The following is a 20,734-nucleotide window of genomic DNA, read 5'->3' on the forward strand; positions in this document are numbered from 1 at the left end:
CTGAGTGTTAGATTATTAGCTGTATCCATGCATCCACCCCCCCCCCCCCGATACTCATAAATAATGATCAAACCATTCCAATGATTTTTGTGTAAGAAGAAGGGAAAACTGCTTTATAATCTGCAGTTTCCTTGCAGCTTTGAAATGTGGCAGAAAGGAGTGATCCACGGGGAGTTTAAAGGTATTATATATTCTTAACGTAGTTCGGTGTGTTCTGTCCACATACACATTATACATTTGAAGCTTTTTGATGGATGGCTACTGGGAATGCTTGTTAGTGGCAAAAATCATTACAGTGCCATACTGAAAATACAAAAGTAACAACGTGGATGTGAAGGATGCTTGTGTTATTTGGCACATGGTACAAAACACTTTTTATTAGTCCAGAGAACAGAAGCAAACATCAGGAGATAATAAGTATCAAATGTGTGCTGTGTCATTCTTTTCTATGTGCAGCTACTCTGTTTGTCTTTTTGTCTGATACTAGCATAGCTCAGAGGCTGAACATAAGAAAAGCCATGCTGAATCAGACCAAGGGCCATCGAGCCAGCATCCTGCCTCTGACAGTGGCCAGTCTGGGTTACGAGTGCCCAGCTGATCCCAAAAAGTAGCTCCAGTTTCTCAACTCATTTGACGTCTACTTGGTTAATAAATTATTTTGGACTTGTCCTCCAGGAACTTGCCCAAACCTCTTTTGAAACCCGCTAGGTTAGTTGCCTTGACTCCCACCCTTATGCACTGCTTGAAAAATACTCTCTACGATCTGTTTTCTTTCTACTGATCGTTTCGTCCTTTCATGGTACCGTGTGTCTTCTTGCTTTTATGTTTGAAAGTTAAGTAACCATCCCCTGTCAAATCATTCCTTCCCACTCAAGATTTTATAAACTTCTATCATATCCTCTCTCAGTCCCTAACCTGGTTTAACCCTATTTCATAAGAAAGGGGTTCTGTCTCCATTATTATTTTTGTCACCCTTCTTTGAACCTTTTCTAGTTCTGCTATATCTTTTTTGAGATGTGGACGCCCAGCATTAGATTGAAGCAGAGAGCTGCATGCAACTTAGGAACGTCTCTGGAGTTCCTGAATTTAACATAGACGGTGGCAGAAAATATAAGGACTCTAAGAACTATCTAGTCCACCCACTTTACTTCTTGGCGCATGCCGTCAAACCCTATTGATTTATAGATTTTGAATCTTCCGTCTCCTGCTGACTCTGCATATATGCATGTCCTTCAAGTCCCCCGTACATTTCTGAAATCAATAACTTGTTTAAAGTTTTTCCCAATATGCTGGCATTTTGTCAGCAGTTTGTCATCCAATTAGTGCATCTAGATCGCCAGCCAGGTGAACAGATAATGAGCAAAAGTGTTGAGAAAGCCTGTAGCAGAGTTCTGACAGCCCTGGCAATGCATATGCTTGACAACCTGAGTGTCTAGGTCACCATGCGGCCGATACAGAAAGCTAGCGCAACTGGAAGCATGTGGTTTATGCAGTGCCTATGCTCAGTATTTTGAGCCCACAAAGGAGAGAAGGGTTTGTACAGAAGTTTACTGTGCATGAAACCTCACAGAAGACACCAGCGCACAGCATATTAAAATGAATGATAAAATGAGGCTGTTAACTATCCAGCTCCAATGCAAAGAACTATGCAGAAGGCTTAAAGGTGAGCACAATGCAAGAACTTGAACAGCAAGTCTGAGGAGGCATAGAAGGGTTAGCTCATTCTTCTACAGTGATGTTTGTGACGATTAAATGGCAGTTTATTTTTGATGTGAGCATAACAGCAGCCACAACTTTTTAAGACAGAGAGGAGGTGTTGGTTCTGTGCACAGGTCCATGGAGAAAAAAACAGTGTGCGTGTGCTGGAATGCAGTGGCGTATTTAAACTATGTGCATCAGTGGCGTACACACATCCTATCAGACTCATCCCTCCCCCCCCCCAACCTTAAAATCCTCTTGGTTTTAGTCTTCACTCAGGCAGTGGCACTTATAGGTTGCCCAGGGCTGCCGAGAAACTGAGCTGGGCCCAGGGCAAGGTCACCGCCCTGCCCCCCGGGGCCGCTGTCGCCCCCCCAATCTCTACCACTGTTGCCTCCCTCTCCTGCTCTCAGACCGCCGGCACCGCAGTCCCCAGTCTCCACCTGCCCCCCCTCCAGCCCTGTCGACAGTCCACCTCCATCCGCCATCGGGCCCCCTGCATTCAAATCGGCAGCGCCTCACCTCCATGTGAAAGCGGCAGATCACCTCCCTTCGGGCCCTCCCTCACTGTGCCCCGCCCTCACGGAAACAGGACATTACATCAGATGAGGGCGGGACACAGTGAGGGAAGGCCCGAAGGGAGGCGATCTGCCGCTTTCACACGGAGGTGAGAGTGGACAGAGAGGAGCTGTCGACAGAGCCAAGGGCGGGCAGGTGAGACTGGGGACTGCAGCGCCGGCGGCCTAGGACCAGGAGAAGGAGAGAGACCCCGGTGCCTGGCCCCCACTTGGAGGCCTGGGCCCAGGGAATTTTGTCCCTTCCCCCCCCTCTCGGCAGTCCTGAGGCTGCCTATGGCCTGCCTGGGACTTCCTTCCTAAACCGTCCCGCCCCTTCTGGTGCAACTTCCTGTTTGTTGAAGGGCGGAATGGTTCAGTGAGGAAGTCCTGGAGCGGGCAGCAGGCAGCCTCTGAGTGCAGCTGCCAGGTGAAGACTAAAGCTGAGAGGATTTTAAGGTATGGGGGTGGGTGGGTTTGCGGTGGTAGTGGCATAGGGGGATAGGGGAGATGTTTCTGGCTACACTACTGGCTAGAATGTTAGTCTGTGCATAAATATCAGTATTGCAAAAATTTAACGCACAAGAATTGTTTGTGATGCTAATATTTTATCCACAGAATAACATTCCAGCACTTGTTTGCAAGTACTTTAGTTTTGCTGTACCAACTGCATAGTACTAGCTGCCCTCTATGAAGAACCTTGTGTGCATTTGTTCACTGTGCCCATCTTGATTTAGTGCACAAGTTCTGTGCACTCAAATTTGCATACGGTTAGCTTACTGTATTACATTTATATTTTAAGCCATGTTCTCAGCCATCAGTGCATAACTCTTATGTGCAGCTTTCTGCATCGGCTCTCGTGTATCTCTGTTGACCCTTGCCTTTATGAAACACAGTTCCAGCACTGGACCATCGATCCCAAGGGCAGTGGGGACAGGTGGATGCATGCTTTTGCATGGTACCAGGAGCTAGTCAGAATGAAAGGTGGTGTAGGAATGCAGATTGCTATTGTTATTGTGTAACTGCTGAGCTCTAACTCATATTAAGAAAATTAGTATTTCTGTGCTCCAGTGAGCTTGACCTTTTCTGAACTGCTCTTTTCATGTGGGAATGCAAATAGCTTTTGCAGAAGGATGTAAACACTATAATCTTTAGCAAGGTTTTGTGGCTATAGTCGAAGCAGACAAAAGATCTTATGGAAATATTAATGAGAAGGACTGTGAACATGCTGTTCTAAAGCATGGTGCCATAATAATCATGACCCTTTATCCTCCTCACTTGTGAGCCATAGCTTTGGTTTGGGTGTGTTAAAACAGACAGATACACCCTGTGGGATAGAATTACCAGACATTTGTCCATGGGTTTCATGGTTACTGTTCCCTCTAAGCTGAGTGGGAAAATCTTTCAACTGCATTACTGCCAGTGGAGAGGTGGTGCTTCAAAATTGTGTCTTCAGTAGCTAGAGCCAGGCAGGTTCCCTGGAGTCCTACAGAGCTTGCCTGTCCCTCACTACTAAAAATGTGGTAGTGAAACAGCGTCCCCCACTGGTAGGACTGTAGGTGCAGGACTCCCGCTCAGCTTAAAGGGATCAGTGATCATGGTGGTCTTTCAGGTGGTAATTGTATAATTGCAAGAACAAGATGGGGTTCACACTTTCCACAAAAAAACAACAACAACAAAAAGAAGTGGAAAAAGAAACCAACTTCAAGAGATCAGTCCAAACACCAGGATAAGATGCTCCAAATACAGCTTTATTTGGACCCTACCCTGTCCATGTTTTGGCTTTAAAAAGCCTTCATCAGGGGTCAATCGATGAGTGCTCAATATTATATTTTTTGACATTTTCATTTTGAAATCGTCGATACGAGACAGTATACCTCCCCCGATCAAGAGATAGTTGTTTATGCGCTCCATCATCAGTCAGTATAATATTGAGCACTCATCGATTGACCCCTGTTGAAGGCTTTTTAAAGCCGAAACACGGACCGTGTAGGGTCCAAATAAAGCTGTATTTGGAGCATCTTATCCTGGTGTTTGGACTGATCTCTTGAAGTTGGTTTCTTTTTCCACTTCTTTTTGTTGTAATTGTATAATAGCACACATAGATTCGAGGGCCAATACTCACATACTTTGAAAAATGGTGTAAGTACACATCAAATCTATCCACTCATAATTAGACGTGCAAATTTGTGTCTTCATATTATTTCATTTGTATTTAAGCTGTGGGACTTGGCCACACTTGTCTTCCTCCACTTTTAATTTTCATGTTGCTGACTACTCACAGGAGGTTTTTGCCAGTGTTGGGTAAAATCATTTATGACAAAGATTTCAAATCAAAATCACTAAATACAAAATGAATTTGAAATCAAAATCAGTAAGTCATTGGGATTTCAAATAAAAATCAGTCAATGAATGATTTGAAATTGAAGATTGGTAGGGCAGGGTACTACTATTAAGTGTAATTGTCATGGAACAGCATTATGGACTAATCCATCAATATTGATAAGTATGAACGTGTGAATTACAAGTCCATATATAGCAAACATTAATATATAAATAGGGATTACGGACTTTGTAGCTTAAGCTCGAGTTTAGAACTTGCCAGTGTTATTGACCATCACAGTAGTAATTTCATGAATCCTAAGATTAAATCAACATCCATCAGCAAACAATTTTTGGTTTAATAACCGAAAAGAGCCAAAATCACTTAAATATGTAATTTCAAATCTAAAATCTAAATCATGGTAAAAAAATGATTTCAAATACAAATAAAAAATTATGCAAAATGATTTTAAATTGTCAATTCAATTGATTTAAAATCATACCGAACACTGGCTTCTGCCTTTGGGGTATGGCATGAAGGAGTGAGGGAGTTTAAAGGTATTGTACATTCTTCATGTTTTTTTTACATTTGTACTCTGCGCTTTCCCACGCATGGCAGGCTCAATGTGGCTTACATATTATATACAGGTACTTATTTGTACCTGGGGCAATGGAGGGTTAAGTGACTTGCCCAGAGTCACAAGGAGCTGCCTGTGCCTGAAGTGGGAATCGAACCCAGTTCCCCAGGACCAAAGTCCACCACTCTAACCACTAGGCCACTCCTTCTCTACAGCAAACCAAAATTGTTAGTGGAACGGCACTCTCTGCTACTTTTTTAAACATTTTTTAAAATCATTGTGCATTTTACTTGGGACTCTAGGGGTTGATTATAGAATTTATGCTGATGACATTCAGTACAGTTTTAAAATTGAGCAACCTTACTCAAAGGCAATAGAGTTTTAAAAATTCTTTCTTTACATATGGTAAATCAATGCCTACAAACTAGTCAGTTAAGATTGAACCTGAATAAGACTCAGATTATGCTTTTAAGTAGTTTTCCAATTCTGTCTTTTCATAAATCTAGTACCATCAGAGATGTGGAGATACAATTTGTTCAAAAAGTTAAATCATTATGGGTAATATTAGATTAGGCACTCACCATGCAAGAACATATACTTAAGATAATTGGGACAATTTTCTTGAAACTTAAAATCATTAGATGTTTAAAGGAATTTTTAACACCAGGAAATTTTTGAATGGTAGTGCAAAGTATTATCATCCCACACTTTGATTACTGATGGGAATTCCTAAAAGATTTTTTAAAAATCTCTCCAGTCGGCACCAAATGCAGTTGCATGAGTAATATGTGGATTATCTAAATTTGAACATGTTACTCCATCACTTGTAACCCTCCATTGGTTAGCTGTAGAATATCGAATTTTGATATAAAGTACTAATGATGGTGTTTAAGGTACTAAGTGGTAAGATTTCCCCAGTTATTGCTTCTTCATTACATCAAAACACAAGGAGTGGGAACTGCATCAGGCCCTTTAAAAACAGACTTAGGACGCCGAAGCAAAGTTATAGATGTTTATTAAATACAACTTGATACGGTACCATGTTTCGGCACCTACGTACCTACTTCAGGAGTCTCGATACATATTCTGATATTCACATGTGTCCTTGATGACACCGCTTCAAAGGTAGATTTAAGCTGGTCTTTAAAAGACTGTTTAGAAATGAAACAGAAAGTATGGTAGCGCGTAATCTGGTACTGTGATGCTACCATACTTTCTGTTTCATTTCTGTTCACTTACTCAGAGAAATGTCCTCTTCTCTTAGAACTTCTTAGAAAGAAGTTTACTTGGGACCTTTCCTCAGGGTTGCCAGGTCTCCAAAAGTTTTTCAGCTAAATCAGTGCCAAAAAGTAGCCCCAAAATAGCCTTGTATCCAAAGGTTTTTCAGCCCAATCCATGCCCAAAAGTAGCCCAAAAATAATTGAAACTACTGAGCACATGGGCCAGCTTAAATAGTGAGCAAACAGGCCTAACTGAAGACTACAGCATGAAATGATTAACAGCTGATTGCTGATGTCATTGTCCCAGCTCACTTTACTATTGGTTGCTTTAAAATAGGGCTTGAATATTGAATATAATAAAATATTTAAAAAAAAACAGCAAGGAATTTCAAATTCAAGTCTCATCTGGGCTCCTCCAATAGCATCATGAATGCCAGTGATGTCAGCAGCAGGGGCAGGCAGCAGCATTTCCATATCTCCCACTCTTACTTTTATTAAAGTCATAATAACTCTCCGGGGCAGGCATGGGCATTTAAAAAAAATTTATAATATGGGCACGGTGATCGCGGTGTGTGGAGATTGGAGGGACAGCTTATCTGGCTGGGACACAATATAGCGGCAGCGCCTGCGCTGCATGGCACACATCGCCATCGTTAACATGATTCTAGTTCACTCGGGCACATGGGTCGCCCAACATCCGGGAAGCAGCTTAAGCACCCGCTACTCGGTAGCAGGGAAGGTAAAAGAACCACCCAACTCCGTGGTAAAGTCATGGAGTTGGCAACTCTGTCTCTATATAGTTTTGATTCTAAGGGGACTGCTTCAAACAGACCCTTTGAAAGTTAACACGGTAATCAGAGTGCCATAGTGACCTTTATAATTATTCTACCTTTCTCACAGTACCTTAATTAACACCTAATTCAGGTCAGTAGCACTGTTACTCCTGGCAAAGAACAGAAAATAACTTTTTCTGTTAAGACAAAAGGGCTCAAACCTTCTGTTAAGACAGAAAGGCTCAAACCTTCTCTTAAGAGAGAAGGTTTGAGCCCTGCTCTGCTACTTTTAACCATTTTGCAACAAATTCTGTGTTAAAATGCTGGTAAAGATGTACTTAAATCCTCTGGTGGCCAAGTGTTTTTGTTTATTTTTTTTAAATTATTATTATTGTTTGATAGGGCAGTAATCAAGGTTGTTCATAATAAACAGTATAAAAAAAGATAAAGCAAGAAAAAAAGAGATAATGTAACTATAGGAAATTTAAAATAGGTCACAATTAGCATAAAATAGAGAGTTGCAATAAATAAAATAGGGACCTTTTTACCAAAGGGTGTTAAGTCCTTTATGCATAGTTAGTGCATGCTAGCAGGCTACTGCAGAAATTTAGCCTCCTTGTGCTGCAGTAACTGCGTGTTTTCAATTTAAAAAATATATATTTTTAGGAGGGGTTGCATCATGGGCAGAGAGTGGGCGTTCCTGTGTTATCCGGCTTGTGCGTTATGATTAGCACTTGCTAACTGGACAACACAAGAGTTAACGTGGGAGTACTCCGTGCTTTCTAAATAGGAGGCATTAACTGCTCCCACATTAATGTTTTGCAGGTACCATGTGCTAATGGGAACATTAGCACCAGTGCATTTTTTCTAGCAAAAAAGGTGCCGGTACTCATATGCCTGGTCACCCTTCAGGGGTTGGGTAATCACTGAGGAACCCACCCCACCACAGCCAGGCCACCTGCAACCAGTCACAGAATCTATGACAAGGTAAAATTTGGTGTGGAGAGCCTGAGCTCTTTCATTTGAAACTTGGGGACTATGGGTCAATTTTAGCAGACAATGGAAAAGGTGGCAATACTCAGAACCCTCTCAAAAAAAGCCCTGATTAGCACACAATTTGCAAAAACAAGAGACACATTAAGGGCTCCGTTTACAAAGTGGTGCTACCGATTAGTGGCCCACTGAATGCGAAGAAACCCATTCAATTCCCATGGGCTTCTTTGCATTCAGCACACACTAATCACTAATGCTGCTTTGTAAAAGGAACCCATAATCTGGGCTTAACGTGTGGAAAGTCTGGCGTTAAAACCCATTAAATCAGATTTTACCGCACTTCAGCAGCGCTTCACTTCTATTTTAAGTTTTAGATGCCAAAAAAAAGATTCAGTTAATCCAGTATTAGGAAGCGTTCTCTGTAGTTTTTGAAAACTCAAAATAGTAAAACCCATCACTGTTTTTTTTTTTAATTAACATGTTTTAGAATTCAAATACATGCAGCATTTTGCTTTTTGGATGTTTTTGCATGGAAATAAATTACTACTGAATGAAGATTCTTTTGCAGTCTGCACTTTTTATTGAACCAAGATAAGAATCATCCCAAGATATGCACACATCCTTGTCGTGGTGTAAAAATGTATAACAGGTTTTTTGGTGGTAGTTGTTGTGCCCTGACTTCTATTTCTCAGTAATTATTAACAGAGTTCCTGACCTTAGTTCTGGAGTTACCAGTGAAATGCATCAGTGAAAGAAACCAGGGTTTGTCAGTTCCTGGGTTTATCTTCTGCCTGACACAGAGACTTCAGTGAAATTTAATTAAATGACTTCAGTGATCTTTAATGTGTTCATTTACCTAAATCTCACAGGAAATCTCTTGCATGTGCACTTTATTCAGATAGGAACAGATGAAATATTACTTTATGAGCAATTTTATCAGCGACCTGCCTTTATATATTACCACAGTGACATCAGAAGTGTTTGAAGATGATAATCTTAACAGCCTTGTCTCCGAGGAAGAATCAGAGACCCGATCTGTGTCCAGCCTTGGTTCTAGTCCAACAAGTCCATTTGAAATGCCTGGTCCGTTTCCTCCAGCAACACGACCAGAGAGCCTGAGCTTGTCAAGCCCTGCATCTCTTTCTGATTTTGAAATGATCTCCCCTGTGCTGGGTCCCCGCAGCGAGTGCAGTGGTGCTTCATCTCCAGAGTGTGACGTTGAAAGAGGTAAGAGGATAAACTTGCATAAGAACACAAGAATAACCATACTGTGTCAGACCAATGGTCCATCTAGCCCAGTATCCTGCTTCCAACAGTGGCCAATGCAGGTCACAAATACCTGGCAGAAACCCAAATAGTAGTAACATTCCATACTACTAATCCCAGGGACAAGCAGTGGCTTCCCCATGTCCATCTCAATGACAAACTATGGATTTTTCTTCCAGGAACTTGTCCAAACCATTTAAAAACCCAGATATGCTAACCAGTGTTACTAACTATTCATTGAGTGAAAAAATATTTCTTATAAGCACATAGGCACTGTCACGCTGGGAAAAGACCAAGGGTCCATCAAGCCCAGCACTCCGACAGCGGCCAATCCAGGCCCCAAGAACCTGGCAAAAAACCCAAAATTTAATAACGATCAATGGACTTTTCCTTCAGAAATCTGTCCAGACCCCCTTTAAACTCAGCAAGGCCAGCTGCTGTCACTACCTTCTCCGGCAATGAGTTCCAGAGTCTAACTACGCGCTGAGTAAAGAAACACTTTCTCCGATTTGTTTTAAACCTACCACATTCTAATTTCATCTTGTGTCCCCTGGTTCTATTATTGTTAGAAAGCGTAAACAAACGCTTCAAATCTGTCCGCTCTATCCCACTCATTATTTTGTAAACCTCTATCATATCACCTCTCAGCCGCCTTCTCTCCAGGCTAAAGAGTCCTAGCCATCTTAACCTCTCCTCATAGGGTAGTCGTCCCATCCCTTTTATCATTTTTGTTGCCCTTCTCTGCACCTTCTCCAATTCCTTTATATCTTTTTTGAGATGAGGCGACCAGAACTGAACACAATACTCCAGGTGCGGTCGCACCATGGAGCGATATAATGGCATTATAACATCCTCATGCTTGGTTTCCATCCCTTTTCTAATAATACTCAACATTCTGTTCGCCTTCTTAGCCGCCGCAGCACATTGAGCTGAAGATTTCAACGTCCTATCCACGATGACTCCCAGATCCCTTTCTCGGTCCGTAACTCCTAACACGGAACCTTGCATAACATAGCTGTAATTCGGGTTCCTCCTTCCCACATGCATCACTTTGCACTTGTCAACGTTGAACTTCATCTGCCATTTGGACGCCCAATCCCCCAGTCTCACGAGGTCTTCTTGTAATTTTTCACACTCCTTCCACAACGAGATGACCCTGGATAATTTTGTGTCATCTGCGAATTTAATTACCTCACTAGTTACTCCCATCTCGAGGTCATTTATAAATATGTTTTCAAAGTATTTTCATGTAATTTCATTAAGTGTCCCCCGGTCTTTGTACTTTTTGAAAGAGTAAAAAATCGATTAACTTCTTGTTACACCCATACGGCGCATACAGCAGAGAGTTTTATAAAAGCCCATTTTCACAATACTGCCTTCATATATCATTAAAGCTTAGTGTGGTTATAAGGAAGCATTTGTATTACCATAACAGATGTGCTGCTGGTACACCTGGGCATAGCTATGCATTTCTAGAATCCTTTCAGTACAGATCAGCTATCAAGGAGTTATTTTCTCTGTCCTGAAATTTCCCCCACTCCTGCCACATAAGAATTGCCATACTGGGTCAGACTAAAGGTCTGTTGAGCCCAGCATCCTGCTTACAACAATGGCCAATCCAGGTCACAAGTATCTGGCAAGATCCAAAAAAGTCCATTTTACTTACCCCAGGGATAAGCAGTGGCCAGTAGCTTTCCCCAGGTCTTCCTTCATAACAATCTGTGGACATTTCCTCCAGGGATATGTCGACCTTTTATAAACCCAACTATGATAACTGCGTTTACCACATCCTCCATCAACAAGTTCCAGAGCTTAGCTATGTTTTGAGTAAAAAAAAAAAAAAATGCAGATGCTGTAATCGATGAGTCTATGTTCAGCTTCTCCTCAAGGTGTTCAGTGGCTTTCCTTCCCTTCTTTATGCCCTCTGTGGTAGCACCGGCATGTCAGACAGCTTGCTGACACAAGACTTGATGCACCTGGCTTGGGGCCTTGAGCATCTATGCTTGCTGAATACCTGACGGTCCTGGTCCCTCAGTGGGTCTTAAACATGCATAGAAGCTCAAGGCCCTGTGCTGGGTGCAACAAGTCTTGTGTTGGGAAGCTGTTTGACATATCGGTGCCACTATGGAGGGGAGGGGAGAGGAAGGGAAGAGAAACCAATGAACACCTTGGTTGGAGAATGAGGAGATGCTGGACACCATGAGGGGGGGAGGGTTAAGGAAGAAGAGATTCTGGACACCACAGGAGGGTGAGGGGGAAGGTAGGGGAGATGCTTGTGTGTGTGTGTGTGTGTGGAGGGGGGGTAAAGGGGAGGGGCTTTAGCCAACCTGGGGTGGGTGTGAAGTGCACATCTGAAGACTCACCTAGAGGGGCATAATCAAAAGGGGTGCCCAAGTTTTCCTGAGGGCATCCTCAGGAAGGGGCAGGGAAACCCGTATTATTGAAACAAGATGGGCATCCATCTTTTCTTTCGATAATATGGTCGGGGACGCCCAAATCACGAAATTTAGGTTGACCTTAGAGATGTTTGGCCTTAGAGATGGTCGTCCCCGGTTTTCAGCGATAATGATAACAGAGGATGCCCATCTCAGAAACGACCAAATCCAAGCCATTTGGTCGTGGGAGGAGCCAGCATTCGTAGTGCACTGGTGCCCCTGATATGCCAGGACACCAACCGGGCACCTTAGGGGGCACTGCAGTGGACTTCATAGCCCTAATGGGTGAAGGGGGGCACCTAGATGTGGGTACAGTGGGTTTGTGGTGGGTTTTGAAGGGCTCACATTTACCACCACAAGTGTAACAGGTAGTGGGGGGGGATGGGCCTGGGTCTGCCTGCCTGAAGTGCACTGCAGTACCCACTAAAACTGATCCAGGGACCTACATACTGCTGTGATGGAGCTGGGTATGACATTTGAGGCTGGCAAAAAATATTTTTAAAGTTTTTTTTTTAGTGTGGGAGGGGGTTAGTGACCACTGGGGGAGTAAGGGGAGGTCATCGCCAATTCCCTCCGGTGGTCATCTGGTCAGTTCAGGCACCTTTTTGAGGCTTGGTCGCAAGAAAAAATGGACCAAGTAAAGTCGGCCAAGAGTTCGTCAGGGATGCCCTTCTTTTTTCTATTATCGGCCGAGGACGCCCATGTGTTAAGCACGCCCTTGTCCCGCCTTCGCTACGCTTCCAACAGGAAGTGGAGGAGTGGCCTAGTGGTTAGGGTGGTGGACTTTGGTCCTGAGGAACTGAGTTCAATTCCCACTTCAGGCACAGGCAGCTCCTTGTGACTCTGGGCAAGTCACTTAACCCTTCATTGCCCCATGTAAGCCACATTGAGCCTGTCATGAGTGGGAAAAGCGCAGGGTACAAATATAACAAAAAAAAACACCACACTCCCATGATGGAAAGCAGTTGGGGACACCCAAAATGGGCTTTTGATTATGCCAATTTGGGCGACCCTGTGAGAAGGACGCCCATCTTCCGATTTGTGTCGAAAGATGGATGCCCTTCTCTTTCGAAAATAAGCCTTCTAGGGTGTCAAATATCCTTGGACTGGCCCTAATGGTGTGTTCCCTCGTCTTTGTACCTTTTGCATTTACCCATTCCACTCCACTCCACTGAGGATTTTATAGACATCTATCATATCTCGCCTCACCCATCTTTTCTTCAAGCTGATGAACCTTAACCTCTTTAGCTTTTCCTCAAATTCCTTTATCATCCATGTCATTTTTGAGAAGTACCAACCAGAATTTCACACAATACTCAAGGTGCACCAAGGAGTGACACAGAAGCTTTATGAGATTCTGTTCTATTCTCTTTTCCTTTCCTAGTAATGCCTAACATGCTGCTCTAAGTTTTTGGCCACCACTGCATGCTGAACAAAAGATTTCAATGTATTGTGCATGTGCAACCTAAATCTTTTTCTTGGGTGGTAGATCCTAATGGGATGTGGATCCCAGCGTCATGTAGCTGTAATTTGAGTTATTCTTCCCAATTTGCATCACAATTAAACATTAACATTATCAAGTTGAGAAAAAGCATTCAGTGGTACTCACATTCGTTTTGATAGTTACATCTCTTAATAGCAGCCACTTCTTCATATTTTTTGAACCAACAGACAACATTCCACCAGGAATTCACTGACAAAGCAGTATTATGTTTCCATTCTGATAAAACCAGTTGTATAGATAACCCCATAAGCATATCAAACAACTTAGCTTTATCCTTGCTCAAATAGGAGAAAGACTGCTGATCGCATAACTACCATTTTATAATCAGGAAAGTTAATTTTACCCCTATCTTTAAGCAACTTAAGCTTCCTCAGTGCAATTCTGGGTGTCTTATGACACTATAAAAACCACAAAATCTTAGTCTCTAATACTTTTCTATTGTACTTCCAAATATTTCAACAAATCTGGCACCACAAAAGAAGAAAGCTTGCCAGGTGCCGTCTATAAACATGCAGACTAAGGGGCATCACCACAGACTTACCCCAGTTAATTCTATAGGTGATATTCCCGAGAATTCCTCAATCAATTCAAATATGCTAGGTAAAGACTAAGTGTCTACATGAAACATTAAATCATCCACAATGCCGACAACTTATTGCTTCCGGCCTCCCTCAAAGCAATAGCAAGAGGTTCCAGAGCTATATTAAACAACAATGGAGATAGCTGGCACCCCTGTTTCGTACCTCTACAGAGGGGAAATAACCTGACAAAACTCCATTTACAAAGACCTTAGCCCCGAGGAGCAGAATACAATAAAGTGAATCACATCTATAAATTGTTGGTCCAGCCCAAACTAACTCACTGATCAAAGGCCTCTTCAGCATCCAACGACAATGCCACCAACAAATCTGATAATGCTGGTGCAATTGTCAGGATGATCCAAAAGGTTTGTGAATTATCCATGGTAAGCCTACCCAGTGTGAAACCACTCTGATCTCATTGCACTAAACTAGGCAAATAAACTGAAAGCCTCATTGAAAATATCTTAGCATATATCTTACAATTCAGGTTTATTAGTGATATGGGCCTATAATTTCACCCTAGAAGGATCCTGCCCTGGTTTTGAAAGCACCACTATCTGTGACTTACCAAAAAGGTGCTCCATCTCCACCCTTCCAGCAATAGGGCACCAGCATATCTTGAAATGCTGCATAGAATTCAACAGGCAGCCCACCTGGGTGACTTACCCAAGGAAAGTGCTCTAATAACCTCACAAACCTCAACTCCACCAATTTGAGCTCCTAACCTCTCCCTCAAACTCAACTTTAGATGTGGAAGATTGTTCAAAACAAATTCCAAAATCTAGCTCCAGAAAACTCTGAATCAATTTCTGAACCCATTGTGTGAAGATCCCCAGAATGAGCTACAATCACTAGGCCTGCACCTTTGCCCCTTTAGATACTGCACCAACAAACACCTAGACTTATTGTTCTCTGAATAATATACAGAGTTACACATAAATTCTGACTGCCCTGCCTCCTTACTCAATATTGAATGTTATGTATATTTTACATGCTGCAAGCACTAATAAGTATTAGACTGAAAAGTAGTCAGACAGCTCTCTTCCAGTTGTTTAAATTCCTCCTCCAATCTCCTTCACCTTCCCTGCTACATAATTTATAACCCCCCAAATAGTTGCATTATATGCTTCCCACAATTCATTTGGGGTGTCAACAAATTATGAGCAAAATAGTCTGTTGTGGCGGACTTGACCACGTCAATAAAGGAAACTTCCTGCAACAGTGTAGAATTTAATCTTCAAGAGGAAAGCTGCTGCTATGAAAAATCATTGCAGCGTGATCTGGAAACGCTATCCAATGGATTTTAGTCGCACGCAAAAATGGTTAAAGTTTTATTTCTATGCTGAAGGATAAATTAATGTTCAGGGCAGGCAAGTATGGGTGAAGAGTGAATATTCAGAGTGAAAATACACTGGTATTTTCACTTTGAAAATTACTCTTGGAGAAGTACCATTACACCTTTAGACCTACTAAGCTGCATGGATACTTTTTCTGAAAATAAATATGCATAAGTTATTTAAGTACAAACCACTCCTCAACAACCTCGACGTTAGGAATGCCTCTTGAAAATGTGGATAAACATACACACATACAGGCACATAGGGTGGACAGTTGTATAAAATACCATTTTCACAGGTAATTCACTTCTACCTGTGAAAATGGTTTTGTAAATGACCCCCTAAAGATGATAATTTTCAAGCAGCACATGCTACTGCCATTAACCCATGTTAACTGTTAGTAAATGACCCCTTACTGCCTGGAGTGGAGGAGTAGCCTAGTGGTTAGTGCAGTAGACTTTGATCTTGGGGAATGAGTTCAATTCCCACTGCAGCTCCTTGTGACTCTGGGCAAGTCACTTAACCCTCCATTGCCCCTGGTACAAAATAAGTACCTGAATATATGTAAAGCACTTTGAATGTAGTTGCAAAACACCTCAGAAAGGCGGTATATCAAGTCCCATTTCCCTTTCATACAAAAAAGTATCAGTGCCTTGGGTCTGGATAAATAGGAAATAGATATACTGCCTGATTAATCAGCTCTTTTTAAAAAACAAAACATATTTTACTGTTACTACATGGATATTGTCTTTTTTTTAAGGTCAGTTTTTCAACAGTGCTTCACTTAATTTCCTCCAGGGGACCGGGCAGAAGGGGCAGAAAACAAAACCAGGGATCAAATGAACAACTTCAACAGCATTGGCAGCAAATCCAGAGGAGCACCGGTGTTGGATAATAGGATGAAACGACTGTCTCTTCAGTGCCTGAAGACTGAGCAGATGAGTAGTGGTGAACAGAAAGTGCGCCAGCGTACTCAGTCCTCCACTGGGGTGGTTTCCATTAATGCAGTATAACCATTCTCAAGCAGCTGAAGAAGATCATGCCACTAGTCTTTCTTTAATACACTTGAAGAATGCCCATCATAAATGACAGGACGTGCAAGTTTGAAAATTTCACGGCGGAGTACACATGCTGTCTGTTCCTTCTCAGTACTGGAAAGGTGTACTTCTTGAAGTACACAAGATTTCCAAAGGCATTCTTCACATTATGTGTGCATATGTGTATCTGCTTAATCCCCAGTTTTTTTCCCTTCACCCCCTTCTCCATTTCAATCTATAGTCCTTTCTTCTCTCTCCTACTTGATTCCTTCTTTCCTTGGTCTCAGTCTTCATTTTGAACCTTCTTCAGTTCCCCCCCCACCCACCACTCCATCCCTAAACGTTAGTTTGCTCCCTTAGTGGTTTCTCCTCCTATTCTCAGTTCTCTGCTCCTTTCTGCAACTACAAAAGAAACAAGACTGGAGCTTTGAAATGCTGGCCGATAGTGCAGTGGCCTGATTGCTTGCAGATGGTTCAAAAGTTGATTGCTTTCCAGAGACTTTAGAACATCAAACTCCTGTTACGGGAGCCTGACAGACAGACCGACCGTCCTTGGCCTTTATTATGTACACCAAATTTTGTGTGTTTGCTATTAAAGCAAAAAGAACTGGAAAGAAGAAAAAAACTGCATATACAGTTGGAGGACAAGACATTAATGAGATTTTTTCCTGTTTGGTTGATCTTCAAAATGAAGAAGAAAAAATTCTCAGCACTCCATTAATTACTGTCTCTCTTTGTTGTCCGTACATCCTAGACTGTGTAAATAGTGTTTTGTAGTACCCACTGCTGAAGCAATAAGCTGAGCTGTTCCTGTGAATGAGTCCTTGCCAATCAGGGTTCAAACCCGAGCCAAATTTTTGTCATGACCTTTTTTTATTTTGTACGTGTGAAACACTCCTTCAGACTGCAAAAGTAGATCAACAGTACAATATAAAATGAAATGTCAACCTTCTGAACACTGGCACTTGTCAATGTTAGAAACCATTAAGGATATTTTCTGTACAACTGCATGATCTTTCTACGTGTGTGATGTTGGAAGAGTTGCAGCCTGTCATAGTTTAGGGGTGGTAGAAACCCTGTTGAAGCTTGGAAGGCTATTGGCTCAACCCCCTTTTCCTGGGTTATTTTTCTACCGTTAGGTGAGTTGGGGGAGGTGAAATGGGGAGGGTCATGGGTTTTGAAAATGTGGATGAAATAACAAATACTGTACAAACGAAGGACTTTTTTTTTTTTTTCTAAGTGGCTTCTTAAAATCTTTGGTATCGATGCCCTTTCTAATGTTACGCTGTCATAAGGTGAGATCAGTATTAGGTCATAAGGAGAGGGTGTGTTATAGAAGTAAAACCTCCTTTATGCATATGAATCATATCCACTGGAGGACTTGTCAGAACCTTATGCAACGATGATGTATGCATTACATCAGGTGAGAAGCTCACGCTAGTATAGGTTAACTATCTGTGTTATGGTTATCTTTGTTGTTTGTAATTTGTTTATTGCAATAAAAGATCCATGCAGCGTAAACATTTGTGAATTCATGGGTTTTGCAGATAGCTGGTGCCATGAGCAAACTATGAATTAAGTTGGTTTTTCTCCTGCACCTACAAAATGCTACCATTGGTCCCAGATGATAGGGCAGTGGTTCCCAAACTTCTCCTGGGGGGGACACAAGCCAGTCAGGCTTTCAGGATATCTGCAATGAATATTCATGAGTTAGATTTGCATGCACTGCCTCCATTGCATGGAAATCTAACTCATGAATATTCTTTGCAGCTATCCTAAAAACTTGACTGGGTGGGGTTCCCCCAGGACAGGTGGGAACCACTGCAAGGAGACTGTAAACCATGGCAATATTTTGGTGGATGAAGGTACATTTTCTGGTCTCTTAGCAATTTCATGACAATGGAAGAACTGAAAAATTCTCCTGTTGCTGCAGAATTGTCTTGTTCTTAAAGAAGCGCCTTGGGAGACCAGGGTGGAGTCAGATTTCAGAGGTGGAGGCTTGCAAGCAATGAATTTATCTTCCCCCATCCCATACCGATTTGCAGCAAGAGGTAAGCAGTGGCAGTACATTGGGATGGGTCCTTCTCTGCTGCCCAGGTCTTAACTACTATTTTGAACCATATTGCTAATGTAACAATCAGGTCTGTAGGGTAGAGGAGAACAAAGCCTGAGGTTGTACCAGTGCTCTCATTGTGATTGCCAAATCCGCATGAAGCAGGGAGGAGCTGGGGATTAGAACAGGGTATTATGCAAAATGGATTGGGGATGGGGATGGTGGAGGTTGTGTGAAAGAAGGGCTGAAGTGCATGAACAAAGAGCTGATGGGAGGATAGATGGGAAGGAGAAGAGAAAGAAAGGACATAGACAGTGGACAGAGGATATATGAAAGGAACAGTGCAGGAGCTGGGGAGGGCACCATCTTCTTTGTCTGACCCCATTCCTCCTCATCTTCCCTCCATCCTGATCTTCCCTCCCTCACCACCAGACCTCCTGATTGCCCATCCCTAATAGTTGCTGATTTATCCCTCTTCCCCACCAATAAAATGCCTCTTAAGACCCAAAGCAAGTGGAAAACGACTTTTATTGTTTTATGGAAAATACATTTACATTATTTTATATGCAAAATAATTCACATGTATATGAATGTGCTACATAATTAACAAAGAATTTCAGAACTTTTGCCACAAACTACCCCTGAACTGTTGCAGGAAACTTGGGCTGTGGGTATAGGCAATAATTGCCTGCATAGTACTAAGGTGAAACGAGAAGGAACATACTCTTGGCCATGCTTGGTAATATTTTGCTAATTTTCCTGCCACAATTTAGCTTTGCTATTTTATCTGAAAATTCTTTACTATCAATTTTAAATCTTAATTTTGTGCACTTCCTGCTCAAGCAGTTTTATTAAAAGCCCATTTTTGTGTTTTTGTGACTCAGTTCAGGCTGCTTTCTTGAAACAAACAAAAACAGCTAAATCATTTCTCTCACATTTATCATACGTTTAAAATTTGTATTTTGGATGGAAGAAAATAGCAGGGACAACCAAAAAGGAAAACTGAAGAGAGACCCGATTCCCAAATGAGAACCTGTTATTAAATCCAAGGAGTCATGGAATCAGAACTCCTCGGTTTTCCTTTTTGGTCTTCCCTGCTGTTTTCTTCCACCTTTATGCTGTGGGACGCTGTTCCTTCTGTCTTCTGGTTTAACATTTGTACTTCATCAGTAACCCTTGAAACACACCATATTGTTTCTAATAAACGCCTGGGGTTTGTGAAGTCTAGAGTGGGCTATTAATGGAGGCACTTCAATTTTTAGGAAGTCTGAAATTGGCACCAAAGCTGTTCTGGCTGAGTGAGGAAGAGTCAAGACATAACTACTACCAGGAAGGCATGCAGTTCAGATCCCGATTCCTGTACCCCCCCCCCCCCCCTTCAGAAGTAAAGTCTGAAAGCCAGTGTCACTCAGCCTGTCTGGCATGAACAGTGAGTTTTCCTTGTGCAGCTGCACAGGTCAGAAAGCTGTTACCACTCTGACTGCATACTACTACTACTATTTAGCATACAGGACAACCATTTCTCTCCTCCACCCACCCACCCATGTGACCGGACCTCTTACCTCTTCTCAAGGTTATGGCTGGGTCGGTGTGGGCCAGTCAAAATTTGGATTTAAGACTTCAGTTAAAGGGTTTTCCAGCCATGAAGTGTGTGTGTGTGTGTGTGTGTGTGTGTGGGGGGGGGGGGGGGGGTGAAGATGTGATTATTAGAAACTATAGTATTTCTAAGAGTCTAAGCAAAGTTGTAGCCGTTAACATTTATCTCACTTGCAGATGCCCTGAAGTTCTCACTCTGGACTTTTACATTCATTAGGTACCTGGTTCCTTTATAGAATACTAGCCTACCATGAAAATACACACCTATAAGTTAGTGTGAGCAAGTAATTATGTGCTTTTTCTCCACTGTCTGTGAGGCTGGATGAAGTTATCAGGGTGGTCTTGCTTAGTGCATGGGGGCTTAACCTTTCTACCAGAAGACAGGAGAATAGAGTGGAAGTTTATGTTAGCAGTAATCAAATGCCTGAGTTTTGGATATAACTTTCTGACGTGGATAGAGCCATGTATGGTTCAATGAGAGCTACTTTGAGACCTTTGCTCTGTTATAGGGCACTCCCTATCGCCACCTTCCTTTTTCTAGGGCTGTGGAGCCTCTGGCTACTAAAATTAAGGCTAATGGGGATATCAATGGGATGAAAGCAGGCAAGGAGGAGTATAAAATATTGCTGTTCACAGATGATGATATGTTAACAGTGGCACAACCCATTACTTAACTATTATAAAAAGATCTGGAACTTTGTTCTGTTAACAGGGGCTCAAAATGAACATGGCTAAATTGGAACTCGTGAAAATCTCCCTCCTAAATTAGCAGCTGATGGATATTAAA

General features: G+C 42.2%; 1 protein-coding gene across 1 annotated transcript in view; it reads left to right on the plus strand.

Moving 5' to 3' along the window:
• The window catches only part of SH3BP5 (SH3 domain binding protein 5), a 144,675-nt gene extending 126,856 nt beyond the window's left edge, over positions 1-17,819 (plus strand). The window contains exons 8-9 of the mRNA XM_030206301.1: positions 9,105-9,365; positions 16,060-17,819. Of these exons, the coding sequence (XP_030062161.1) occupies positions 9,105-9,365; positions 16,060-16,274 (476 nt within the window). The 3' untranslated portion in view covers positions 16,275-17,819. The remainder of the gene's footprint in view (positions 1-9,104; positions 9,366-16,059) is intronic.
• The last annotated feature ends 2,915 nt before the right edge of the window (positions 17,820-20,734 follow it).

The sequence above is a fragment of the Microcaecilia unicolor genome, chromosome 1 (genome assembly GCF_901765095.1).
Source record: "Microcaecilia unicolor chromosome 1, aMicUni1.1, whole genome shotgun sequence".
NCBI classification, from domain to species: Eukaryota; Metazoa; Chordata; class Amphibia; order Gymnophiona; family Siphonopidae; genus Microcaecilia; species Microcaecilia unicolor.